The following is a 13,276-nucleotide window of genomic DNA, read 5'->3' as shown; positions in this document are numbered from 1 at the left end:
GTTAACACTCGACACCCCTCGGCACATCCCCTGATCTTCTGGGCGCCGCTGTCAGTCAAGCACGCTCGACTGGCCACTTTTGGCTGGCAGCGATCACGCGGTACGCCAGCGTGAACAGGAAATCCCGTCACCTTGTCGCCGAGCAAACTCTCCCTGAACGCGACAAGCAAAAATAAAACCCCAGCACGCCTGTGGCCAGCCGCTCACTACACAAACCTTGCCCTGCACTTTGGCTACAGTCAGAGTTGACGGCGGCCTTCTTCTGTTTGACTGACTTCCTCTCTTGCAGGTAATTTGATACGCGCGTGTAGCCGTGTACCCTTGCTAGGGTTTGAGCGCTTGCGAGCAGATGGACAACTAGATTTATTTTAGCTTTTTAAAATTAGATTAGAATTAAAATTAGATCATTTCATTTTTTTCCAAGTTAGATTAGAATTAGAATTAGATGATTTTGAGTTTTCTTAAATTAGATTGGAATTAGAATTACCGAATTTAAAAAAAAACGAACTTGAACTAAAATTCGAACTAGAATTACATTTAGTTATTCACAATCAATTTAATTTAAATCGCAAATTATTCTAATAAGAATGTGAATTGTAAATATTCCTGTTTTAATGTTATGCTTTTGGGCATAGCATATATGTTTTTCAAACTGTAGAAATTACATACCAGTTGTTCCGACGAAAGAGGTTTAATTCAATATCTTTTTTTGACTGAAATAATAAAAATGCCGTTGGACAAAGTAGAATTTGTTGGTAATATCCAAATTAGATCAGAACTATTTTGCTCCAATTTGTTGAAGCATACCAATGGATGGCGCGGCTACGTAGGCCCATCGATCACTGTGCGTGGGTTTTGATGTTGAGGTTTTTGGTATGACGCAACGGCGGCGGTCAGCGCGAGGCATGCAGGATTTTTACAAGGCGAAACAATCAAGCAAGACTACGGGACCCAGCAGTTGATTTGTTGCACCACCTTTATTTTTTACCACGCACAAATTAAAATTAATTTGAAATTATTGTGTTTAAATCTTTGTTATAGGGAGCGCTAACGCGTCCTACGAAAAACCGAGGTTTTCAAGAGGCGACCAAAATACTTTACCTGGTTTCAGTCGTTGTAAATCTTAGCATAGAAAGAATAGCTCAAAATATAGACGAGAATAACCTCTTTGAAGTCCTATAAGTAAACGAACCTGGCATCTAATAAGAAAAAGACCCTGATAACCAAAAAAACTTTTATTTATGTCTAGTGGCTGCTGTTAAAGAGCAGTAGGCTAATCTTGTTAAAAAGATTCTATGTAAATTGTAAAGCACACTGAAGGCCTACGAATACATAGGCAAGTTAGTTTAACCTTGACGTTTTAGAAGAGTATACTTTTTTCTGTCATCCAAGCAACCTGCTTCATTTTACAGATTACAAACCGTAAACGTAGTCGAGTTACTGTAACTGACTGGAAAGAAAAAAAGCTGTGTTTACAAAACCGGAAATATTATAAATAATCAAAGGCTATTATATTGCCACGGTTGGACATTCTGTTCCACATACATGTTATCGCTTCAATAGAGGCACATGCCTACGAAACGCCTACAAAAGGCTATTTGATGCGGTTGTCTTTCCGATTGAGTAAGTCGGCTTGGTTATTTGAAACTGCGTAATAACGCTGGCATATGGAATGCTATTTGATAGATCTATTCATCTATTTGTCAAATAACCGGGCGCTTGTAACAAGCAAACGTATTGAGACCTACATCCTTTGACACGAATAAAGAATTATTTTATGCGGTAGAATAATGTTTTTTTTAATTAATCAAAATAAGCTCCTCTGGTAATTGTTCCAAACTGACGAAGACGATTTGCTAAGGTTGCCGAAAGAATTACAATTACCAGACAAGGCTACTGTAGATCGTCAAAATGAAATATCAAATATTTTATTGTCGTTTAAATCAGGGGTCGGCAACCTTTTTGGCCCTGCGGACCGTTTTGAAACTAAAATTTATCCGCGGACCAGCCTTAAAAGAAAACAAATGTTCAGTAATGTATTACAAAATACGTTTGTTTCTAAAACTTTCCTACCTGAACATCGAAATAATAAATAATTTTGCAATGCAACTCATATGGCCACAGCACACTGGTTTGTTTTGAACGATTGCTTAATACTAATATTGATTTTTTATCATTAGAATCAACCATGGAGTATATTTAAACGAAAGTTAATGTGTTTTTAATAGAATACTACATTTAATTATTTTTGACTTATTTCATGTCTTTTGTTTTTTAATCAAAAATTTAATCTGGAAACCCAGCTACGGACCGGTAACGAACTCCTCGCGGACCGGCGGTTGCCGACCACTGGTTTAAATAGCGTTACATGCAGGCGGCAGGTGGCACAAGAGAGATTCGTTTAAACTTGAAACAAGTTGTTCTCAAATCCAGTTAAATTGTGATAATTTGTTTGCTATTGGAAGTGCAAACCATTGATCAGTGGCTTAACGTTTTTGGGCTACAGCCTACCATATTGTGGTGCGAAAAATAAATTGAGTTTGAACTCTGTACTTTATTATCCTCATGAAAAAACATAATTTTTTAACGTACTGCTGCCAAGACAATTTAAGGGTAAACATAAGACAAATATAACGCAATATTTAAAATAGTTCCAGCAAGCTATCATCACAGAGAAATGAAATAAAGAGTATAGTAGTGCAAAGGACGAAACCAAATATTCACGAAACAAAAGTGAACTATAGGCTGAAAGCAATTTATATTTAACAAAATACTGCGATTAAAGAAAAACTATACGAGTAAAGTTTGATAATTTCACGAATATGCCGAGAGTACACATGTTAATTAAAAGATGCAATATGAAATAAAAAAATACTTAAATCGAAAACTACAAACGATGTACGATTAGGGTTGTCACACAAATGAATAAATTTTTCAAAGAAATTTTTTAGATGATTAGTGATGTTTCTAAACTTTATAAATACATAACTTAAGCTGTATATAAAATAAATTGAAAGACTATTCAAAAACTTCTGAAAAAAACATAGGGTTTATCTGAGACTTTTCACTGCGTAAATCAATTTAAAGACATTGAAAAACTTTTAAGGATTTTGCGGAAACCCTGTTATATCCACGACAAATATACGTTTAGAACACATTAATCCAATTAAGTGGAAAAAACTTTTTGCGTCGATTTACCAAAAACAAATCTTATTAGTCGGAAATAGTCTTACAGTTTCACAACTTGATACAGTTATATCATGTGAGCTGCAGTTTCTCACAGATACCTCACGTAATACACTACCGCAGCAGCAAGCACTGCTAGGCCGGCAACTGCAAAAACGCTTTTGCGAGGAAAAGCCGACGGGTAGGTAGAGGAAATGCCGACCATCTGGTGGCGGTATTCGTCTGTACTTTTCTCATCTTTCATGTAGGAAAGCATCCAGTGAGCCATGTCCTGCGCAGCCACTGTACTACCACCTGGAATCTTGTTGATTGCAACCTTAAAGTATAAAGCATACTATATTAGGGATGTTCGTTAATTGGCATTTTATTCCGGCGCCGATAACCGATATTTTGGATGAAGAGTATCGTGATCAGATTCGTAAACTTGCAGACGCGATATATTTTGATTGTCTTAATTGTCCAAATGGGCGCAAATTGTAATATGAATTAGGCCTTACTCTTGATGCTATGTTGCTATTTAAAATACGGTAAAGATTGACAGGAAGCGCGAACAACCTTGTTAAGTTGAGCGCATTTGGGCTCAAAAAAGGTCTTTTCAAATCAAGTAACGATATAAACACCCATAAAGGAATGTACTTTTTGGACAGTTACGTAGTTGAAACAATAGAGTCACTGTCAGTCCCGCCATGCTGCATCTACCTCTTCATGCTAAATTAGTTGTTCAAAAATTGAGATAGTTCAGATAAGATCTTCTTGGCAGTTTAATAAATATAAGTTAGGCCAGGATGAATTCCAAATACATTCTGTTACAGCTGTGGCATACATTAACACTGACATAATCTGTATACCCTAGTTTTGACCGTGTATAAACCTTGGTGAACAGTATACTCGAATGTACAGCACTCAACTAGTGGACAGAAGTTAATCATTTTAGTGGACTCGGCCCTTTCAGAGAATCAAAACGGTAGACATACGAGTTTTATTTAATAGAGTTTTGATAACTGACATATTGTTCTTACTTCTGGCGTACAAAACAGCTTGCTTGTCATTATTTATTTTGTTGGTGTTTGATTCGCAAGAAAATATGGTAACTAATCCCAACGACTTAAAAATTGACGTAGGTCATGATTTAAAAGAGTATATATTCAATAAAGGCTAGTCATTTTATTAAAGAGAGGTTTCTATTTGTTAGGGCAATAAAATGCCAACAAACAGCCAATTCTGTAAGCGTTATTGTTCAATTCATTAAACTTACATTAAAAATAAACTAACAACGTACGTCATAGTTTGTAGTGTTTGGTAAATCTTTGATGAAAGGTGGCATTAATAGAGTCCATTCAATGTCCTTTGCACCGTGAAGAAAGTCAATAACTCTCTTGTGATCAGCCAGGAGGTTCTTCAGAAAAAACGGAACAGATTTACCAGGCAGGAACATCCCTGAAACACAGGTCTTTCTCAGTTTAAAATTCGCTCAAAATGTACCTTATCAGGCTACACATCATGCAATAAATTTGACTATGTTGATTGAAACAGCAGATTTTTAACTGAAATGTGTTAATCCTCACAATTGATGTCCAATAATTTTGGACTGGAACTGATATCAATTAGTAGTATTGGTAATTGTCTGACACCAGGTTTCAATCTGATAGAAGATTGATTTGTGCGGTACGGCCAGGTTTTAAGATCCAACATAGTATGTTGCACTAAAAAAGTATTTTTTTAAAAAGATGTAACTATAGACTTACAAATTTCCCTACACAATTAGGCAGACTTATGCCTTGTAAACTGATTACCATTCCAGATAATTTAATCAATTTTGCTTATAAGGCCCACTAAACTAAAGGATATTGTTTTTACAATGAGCCGACAAAAAAGAAACATCACTAAAAGTTACATCGTGAAACTTACCACTATTGACAACGGCCAGCTTTTTAATTTGATGTTCTCTCATTCCCTCCACAACATGTTTGATTCCAGTAGAAAGTATATAAAAAGGAGCTGTAAAATGGAAAACATATATAAAACTTAACATATATATTTAGTAAAAGTCAATATTGCAATACATACTAAAAAAGGAGATGGGTCCCCCGAGGCAAGAAATAACTGCATCTTGTCCTTCCAGAGCATTTTTCACATCTTCCACATTGTGCACATCACCAACCACAACTTTCACTTTGCTGCGAATGTCTTCTGGAATCTTGGATGGTTTTCTTACAAAAGCAGTAACCTGGAGGTCTAAAAATAAATATTTTCATACGAATATTGTGAACAATTGTTGTTTTTTATTATTAATTTACATAAGGATAATCTATAGGCAAAATTTTATAGAATCCATAGTGGCGGAATAAGTTGATTAAAAATCAAGAATTAAATACATTGTACATAAGGTGAGTAATTAGCATAATTTTTCTAGGTGTTTTTTAATTGGTAACATTTTCTAAAAAATAAAACTAAGTATACCTGGATCTGACGTGCTTAATTTCAACACAGCTAGCCCTGTCAGACCAGTAGATCCAAACACTATTAGTCTCATAACAGTGGATTGTTTTAAGCCTTAATATTTATTTATTTAAAAAAAGGAACCTAAACCTGGAATTAGATTAAGAATTCAATGATTGCTGGACGCTATTGCGAAATACGCTGGTGCAATTATTACAAAGTGTTTTTCACAGACATGAACAGTTGTAACAATGTAAAGCAGTGGAGTGGTTCTTAAACGTTTTGAGACACGCCCCCCCACTTTCACAATTTTAACAAAACTCGTGCCCACCTTGTTTAAAAATTAAAAAAAACATCAAGCAAAACAGCAATTTTTTTCCAGGTAAGTTGCATTAATGCGATGGATGGAACAGTTTTTTGGATACCAAATGTTTAATTCAAGGATTAGTAGCCGTAAATATCACTTTGCCTTAATGTTTAGTCATAATTCATACAGAGTTTGCCAATTTCTCGCGCCCAATTGTGAACCTCACACGTTCCCCAAGGGGGGGGGGGGGGGGGGGGTGCACCCCCCAGTTTAAGAACCACTGATGTAAAGCATGTATGAGTGGTCAATAATACTGTTTGACTTCAATCACGTAATGTGCATAAAGAGAAAAATGTACACTAAATAATTCAATAATTCATGAACAATGTTGTGGTAAAAATCTGCAGTATAATATTAAACAAAATTAGTTTTGTACAACTAATAGTTGTCATGGACTAGAGCCTGAGTCATAAAGTAAAAAAACAATATATACATCAAAAAAGGCAAGGTACAACTAACATTGTTTCTAATATGCCACTTTTAAGAACATCTGAAAATAGAAAACGATACCAATAAAGTACATAAAACATGATTTGAAAACCCATACGAAAATGCATAATAACACATTAGATAGAGAGCTACATATTTCAGCAAAATATAAGCTTTATGCAATTGAGGTAAGGGCGAGTTTAACATATAAAGCGATTTTAGTAGGACAATAAAACAAGTGATTTTTGACACAGAATTTTACAATAACATAGTATAAGGGTGGTGAAGAATATTTTATCCTTACTGGAATTCATGGGAAATTTAGTACTATACTATTTCGGGTTGATTCACAAAAAACACAATAATGTGAACTGTAAAGCTTAACAAATCGAAAACGTTTATACCAAAAAACGAAGTTATGATTTGGACGATATACCGACCATTTGGTGGTGGTATTTATCGGAAGTTTCACTGTTTTTCATATAAGATATCATCCAATGCGCCATGTCAAGTGTGCCCACAACATTTTTTCCTGGAACCTTGTCAATAGCAACCTTAAAGTAAAGTACATATTTTATTATAAAAACCAACAAATTTATATATGTGAATTTTAAACCCTATTATACAATGTCTTTTGTGTAATGCATGTTTACTACTGTCAAATGACACTTTGATCTACTCAAAATGGATAAAAGTAATGGTCTGAACAATCAAACATTCAAACATTCAAAGTAAGTTGTTGTATACAGCTTATTGTTTCACTGTGTATATAGACAGCCGCTTTAAAATTGTTAGATTTAAGTGGCAGGCTGCTACAAAACAAAAGTTGACAAAAGAGGTTTTATACTTTGAACAGAAGAATACACAAAAAATACCAACGTACATCATAGTTTGAACTGTTTGGCAAATCCTTTATGAAAGGTGGCATTAACAAAGTCCATTCAATATCCTTTGCGTCGTTAAGAACTTCAATAGCTCTTTTGTGGTCTGCCAGTTGGTTCTTCAGAAAAAAGGGAACAGATTTACCAGGCAGGTGTAAAGCTTAAAAATAAAAAGTCAGCTCATCAATTGATATAACCTACATAGTACGGTAGTATTAAACATCATTCCTATTTTGTCATTATTGCTAATGAGAATAGAAATTTATTTTTCTTTCTGAGAAATTTATTTAGTTATATTCTGTTTTAATGTTTATTGAAAAGTATGTAAATAGTTTTGTAACTTATATATATGAACCTGAAAAAATAATGAAAGATCCTTATTGTTGTGAATTAGGCAGGCAAGAATATGCAAAAAATAAACAATTTCAATTAATTTTTGAATTAAAGTTGATGTTAATTGTCTAACTTACCACTATTAACAACCGCTAGCTTTTTAATTTGATGTTCTCTCATTCCCTCAACAACATGTTTGATTCCAGTAGAAAGCACATAAAAAGGAGCTGTAAAATGTTAAACATTAAGATATTTTAAACTTAATACATACATTTATCAAGTCAATTCCAATACTTACTAAAAAAGGAGATGGGTCCACCGAGGCAAGAAATGACTGCATCTTGTCCACCCAGAGCATTTTTCACATCTTCCACATTATGGACATCACCAACCACAACTTTAACTTTGCTGCGAATGTCGTCGGGAATCTTGGAAGGTTTTCTTACAAAAGCAGTAACGTTGCAATCTAAAAAAAGTCATACTTGTTTTTAAACTACAAAGGTGATTGAAAATGCAAAGGTGTTAGTGATGTGATAAAAAAAATCTGTTAGGGTAAATGGATAAAAAGGGTTGGTATAACTACAAGTTAACATAGAGATCAGACATGTCAATTGTTTTAAATAAATAGAGAATAAACATTAGACTTACCGGAGTCTGTTGTGCTTAATCTTAAAACAGCCCGTCCTGTCTGTCCAGTTGAACCAAACACTATTAATCTCATTTTGGCTGATTGTTGAGGAATTCACAAAAATAAGAATCAGGTTAATTAGTAAACTTTAAAGCTGTTAATGCACAAGTTACCAGATTTTTTTCCGATAGAAAACATATTGATAACAGTAAACACAAATAGAGCCAAAAAAGCAAACAAGAGTTGTTTGGTATTTAACCTACTTTTGTATAAAAAAATAAATGTAAACAGACACCTTAAACCCAAATTAGGTGTGATTTTTGTTTTAGAAGTGACTGTTTCCGCAGTTACCATTCGTGATTATACGTTGATTTAAAGAATATGTTAGCCAGGTAAATAGGCCGCTTTGTTATATACGTTAAATAATAAACCGAACATTATATTGCAACAACGAAAAAAATAAAACAGATTTTAATAAAATCCTTGAATACCTCATTCAGTGTAGTGAACAATCAAACATTTTATACAGGAATTAAGAGAAAACCCTTTCCTTGCACTCGCGTAAAGTTTACTTGGCACTAGCGAAAAGTTTGTGGCCTGTTCTAATAAATAAAAATTGGGAATTTTCTACCAGATTTAACAAATATTTGTCAAATGACGATACAAAAAAATTTTGATAAAAGTCCCGAAGAAACCTGATGTTGTTACAAAGCTGAATGTATTTTTCTTCTAATAGAAATATTGAGGTTAACACAGACATACAGTACTGCATAAAACTAAACAGTTATGGGTATGAGCCACAGTAAAAAATTGTTTATTGAGAATAAACAAAATGAGAAATGGTACTTACAATCCGTACAATAATTTATGTCCAGGAACAGTTTAAAATATTGCTGCTTTAGCATAAATGCAAATCACTTAAATAATATATTCCAGCTGGCGGCAATTAACTTTTGGGGCAACACGCTTCAACACGACTAATGAAAAACAGGAAATTCTGGACAATTGACAGAACACGAGCAGCCAATATGCTGACAGTTTTTATAAACACATGCAATTAGATCACCAGGTTTCAACCCGGTAACAATGTGAAGCAAAATGCTACACAGCTCAACTTACCAAATACACTTAAAAATTATTATTTATATTTTTTTTTCGGTAAACAAAACCCAAATATATATAATGGGTAATAATTTTAGCTCACTTACATATTACTTTCAGAAATGACAACGCCCACAATTCAAAACTTGTGCGTCCTCATTTTCCCAAAGCGGAACTGTCAATATTTTACTAACACAAAGCTGTACAACTGTCGAATACTGGAGAAATAGATTGTTTTTATAGGCCTAATGGGTGCTAAACGTCCTAACACAAGACCTGAAACCGTCTTAACGAAATTGCGCAACGGTTACAAGGCTGAATGCAGCAAAGGCCACATATGCCGATCACGTGCTTACGCAAACGTAAATAGCAAAGTCACGTGCGAACACAAAACAAATAAGTCACGTGGTTGTTTTACAATATAGCAAAATCACAACAGTAAATATTGAAGTTTCTTTAAAGAAAACTGGATAAATTGATTTCTTTTAAATAATTTACCAGTGACTTACGACAGTTTCTATGAATATGTTTGCCTGTATCTCCAAAATATGGATAGGCTTACTTCCGTTTTCCCACATTTTAAAAAGCTCGTGTTTGTGTTAAATTAACCATCGAAAATACTTTTTTTAATGTATGTTAACAGCAGTAAATTAAACCAGTAAAGGCAAACTCCAAAACGTAAATGTCCTTAAAATTGTTGTTTAAAACGACAACCTTAACCGATTTCAAAGTAAACCCGTATTGCTGTTATGGCTGGTTGCACAACCATGGGTTTAACATAGATTATTTTGGCGCACGTGGCCCTAAAAGACTCACACGTGCACTTTAAGCATATCACACGAGCTAGTGCTCACATGATCATATACGTTGACGTAATGATAAATTGAGTAAATAAAGTCCTGACGAATTGCTGTTTTTTTTTTTTTTTTCGATTATTCTGTTTTACTCAAAAGTAAAATCAAAACCAGTCATACAATCTCTTTAATACATTATAGGCTACTGTGAAGCAAAGAAAAAAATGAAGTTACTAAATATCTCAAACTTTTTAAACATGGTCAGTCCCATACTACACAGTATAGGCTACTTGTCATGAAAATATGTGTTTATAGTCATGCATGACCCAAATTTTGCCAGGCCCCTCCGGTAGGGGGCTCCACTTTGAGAACCACCATGAATTATATAAATCAATCCTTTTTAACCAAAACATTTTAGCATTTCTATCGTTGTAATGACTTAAGTCAGTGTGGTCCAACTTCTTTTCATCGCGGGCCCAAAACTATTTTATTTTTTAACTTGCTGGCCAACGTTTTCAAATAGCGATTCTTAGGCTTATTGCTGGCAAATTATACATAGCCTATGGCATTGGTTCATAACATTTTTTCACCCGCCCCCTTGGTAATTCCCCCCCCCCCCCCTACAAAAAGTAATTCGGCATTTTCAATTAAATATCACCAAGCGCGAAATTTTTTTTTTAGTTTATTTGGTTGAATTGGCACTAACTGTAAATTTAGGAGGCTTTTCGCATTGGCCACACAACAAATTGCTCGTGCTCGACACTTTGATTTAAACAGTACGTTATCTTGTTTCAAAAGATAACCAGATTAAGAACCGCCGGCCTATGGCATATATACTAACTTTATGAAATGTACACCTTTATTCAGCTACGGTAGTTATGAAATCACAAAGGATCATTTACGAAGTTTTTTGGTCAAATACAATAACAAAAAAACAAAATTTGCAGCAAAGTTGAATATCAGTTCGCGGGCCAATAAAGCGCAACTAGGCTCGCGGACCTGCAGCTGGACCATACCGCTGACTTAAGTTTTTTTAGTTCATGTGTTGCTCATAATGACGAGTATACCAATTTTAATAGTTTAGCAGTTTATTTTTATGTCAAGGAAATGACTTAAAGCTGACTTGCTCTCATAATAACTTAACCGGGACTTGACTTGGTCAACCGATGACTTTGACTGGAACTTGACTTGTTATTTTTGCAAAAGACTCGACTTAATTGGACTTGTGTTATTTTTCAAATGACTTGACTGGGACTAAAGTCATTTCAAAATGACTTGTTTACAACACTGACTTCTATATTAAAAATCGAGAAAAAAAGTTTTCCATGAGGATCCATGGTGTTTGCCCTCCACTTATTTTTATCCTGCTGGTTAAAAAATGTGAAGTTATAATGACTTTCAGAATTGGCATCAATTCATTCTATTTAAGCAATATATGGAATAGAAAACCCTGCAATCGATTAAATAGTAAGTAAATTAAATTACATTTTTTAATTAAATTAGGTCAAGGCCAAAGTGATCCATGGGTATATGACACATCGCGGTTTAGGCGTAACAATTAAGCCTATTTTCTGGCACTGTGAATTAGATTAGACTTTGAACTTAGTGCTGAGAGGCGCACCACTTTTTGGTCAATTTTTTGCTCTGCATTAAACGAAACTATTTTTAACTTAATACGCCGTGTGTGTTTTTCTAATTAAATAACATTTAGCTTCAAGCCATCAAACGCGGGTTATATTGGACTTGGGACAGAACTTTAGGCCTATAAATACTGGTTCTAAAATAACTATGGTCAAACCTGAGCTCAAAACCGGAACTAACCGGATTCTGAAAAAATCTTGAACTCGAAACTTTCAAACGTTTTAACACCCTGCTTGACATTTCGCTGCCTTTCACCAGGGTTTGAAAACAAATGTTTATTAAATCCAAAATAGGTTTAAAGAACCTGATATTAATCACAAGCCACAGATTGTAGGTATATTTAAGTTTGAGGTGTCAAACAATTCGTCCGCTAACCGCGCTACTGAGATGTCCAGCGTTGCTAACTGTAGCACGCGTAATGTGATAATGTCTTGGGTGAATCAAACACCCATTTCATTCTCGATAACACGAACTTTAAGAAGACAGGGCAACGACCGCGTTGTTGTGTGAAGCACTATGCGATGGTTAGGGCTTGGTTGCTTGGTTAACGACTGCTGCGCCAAAATGTCTATATATCTAACGCAAAAATTGTGTAAGCTTTTCACGGAAATATTAATTCAGGGTCGACTAAATTCACGCCGTGCCTATTTCTGTTGTTTGTAACATCAGATTGTGCTTTATAGACAACGTCCGCGTTCTTCTCAAATTTTAATGGTAAAGCGTCGAGCGGAAATGACGTATGTTTTCCGTCGTGCGAATGCACATTGACAGAAAAAAAAACATGTGGAAAAACGAAGTTTGTTATATAGGCCAGGGTGAAGAAGGAATGCCAGCATCTGGAGAGGCAAAATAGTTTTCTGCGGGCTACACATTATAGTGGATGTATAGGCCTACTGCCGTGCTAGTATTTCTTGAATTTGATTAAACGACCTTTTTAGCTTTTATTGGTTATTTTTAAGATATCGGGAGTTCAGCGGTACGCAAATATCGTGGAACAGAAAACTTATAGACATAGAGGCTTACAAAAGTAAATGTTGTTCCACGGGCCATCGATAGTGATAGTCAGGATTTAGATCACCCTTCTAGTAAAATAAATGACTTCGATTTAAATTGCAGCAAAGCTGAGATATACACTGTATTGTTTCCCGTCGTCCCTAAAGTAACGTAGCTTGTGTATTGTGATGTTATACGGGTACTACGACATTTCCTTCACTTAGCTATACTAAAGGCGCATTGTAGTACCTCGATAGCAAACATATCTCCGTTATGTAAACAAAAGCAGGCTTTAGGCTTTGCCATAGTGCCTATAAACTAGCGCAAGTAATTTAGGTGGGTATTTCAAACATTTAGCTTTACATTTAGCAGTGTTGCAATAAAGTTGTTTCGTAATAAATTATCGTAATGCACAGTCAGGTCATTTGTGTAGTAACTGAATTCCAACATTAGAGCAAGTTGAGTCTAAGTCAAGTCATTCACA

The 13,276-nt window shown here is 34.9% G+C and overlaps 2 protein-coding genes across 2 annotated transcripts; both read right to left on the bottom strand.

The window, feature by feature from the left end:
* Nucleotides 1–2,545: 2,545 nt before the first annotated feature.
* LOC146136007 (flavin reductase (NADPH)-like) lies at nucleotides 2,546–6,170 on the bottom strand. Its single transcript, XM_083395431.1, has 5 exons — nucleotides 5,647–6,170; nucleotides 5,254–5,421; nucleotides 5,095–5,184; nucleotides 4,466–4,623; nucleotides 2,546–3,502 (listed from the first exon to the last, which is right to left on the bottom strand). The coding sequence occupies exons 1-5, from the start codon at nucleotides 5,717–5,719 to the stop codon at nucleotides 3,278–3,280; spliced, it is 714 nt and encodes a 237-aa protein (XP_083251557.1). The 5' UTR covers nucleotides 5,720–6,170; the 3' UTR covers nucleotides 2,546–3,277.
* An 18-nt stretch (nucleotides 6,171–6,188) lies between these two features.
* LOC146136006 (flavin reductase (NADPH)-like) lies at nucleotides 6,189–8,373 on the bottom strand. The gene is made up of 5 exons (XM_083395432.1): nucleotides 8,284–8,373; nucleotides 7,934–8,101; nucleotides 7,773–7,862; nucleotides 7,305–7,462; nucleotides 6,189–6,975 (listed from the first exon to the last, which is right to left on the bottom strand). The coding sequence occupies exons 1-5, from the start codon at nucleotides 8,354–8,356 to the stop codon at nucleotides 6,838–6,840; spliced, it is 627 nt and encodes a 208-aa protein (XP_083251558.1). The 5' UTR covers nucleotides 8,357–8,373; the 3' UTR covers nucleotides 6,189–6,837.
* Between the last annotated feature and the right edge of the window lie 4,903 nt (nucleotides 8,374–13,276).

This window comes from Ascidiella aspersa, chromosome 8 (genome assembly GCF_963924565.1).
Source record: "Ascidiella aspersa chromosome 8, kaAscAspe10.2, whole genome shotgun sequence".
Lineage (NCBI taxonomy): Eukaryota > Metazoa > Chordata > Ascidiacea > Phlebobranchia > Ascidiidae > Ascidiella > Ascidiella aspersa.
Note: the sequence above shows the minus strand (reverse complement) of the source record. Positions and strands in the feature narration are given on the sequence as shown.

Excerpts from the sequence above, each read along its gene's own strand:
- LOC146136007 (XM_083395431.1), bottom strand. The coding sequence starts at position 5,719 with ATGAGACTAATAGTGTTTGGATCTACTGGTCTGACAGGGCTAGCTGTG. Across the intron at positions 5,422-5,646 it reads ATTAAGCACGTCAGATCCAG|ACCTCCAGGTTACTGCTTTT; the intron begins GTATACTTAGTT and ends ATTTATTTTTAG. Across the intron at positions 5,185-5,253 it reads GGGACCCATCTCCTTTTTTA|CTCCTTTTTATATACTTTCT; the intron begins GTATGTATTGCA and ends TCCATTTTACAG.
- LOC146136006 (XM_083395432.1), bottom strand. The coding sequence starts at position 8,356 with ATGAGATTAATAGTGTTTGGTTCAACTGGACAGACAGGACGGGCTGTT. Across the intron at positions 7,463-7,772 it reads GCTAGCGGTTGTTAATAGTG|CTTTACACCTGCCTGGTAAA; the intron begins GTAAGTTAGACA and ends TTTATTTTTAAG. Across the intron at positions 6,976-7,304 it reads CAAACAGTTCAAACTATGAT|GTTGCTATTGACAAGGTTCC; the intron begins GTACGTTGGTAT and ends CTTTACTTTAAG.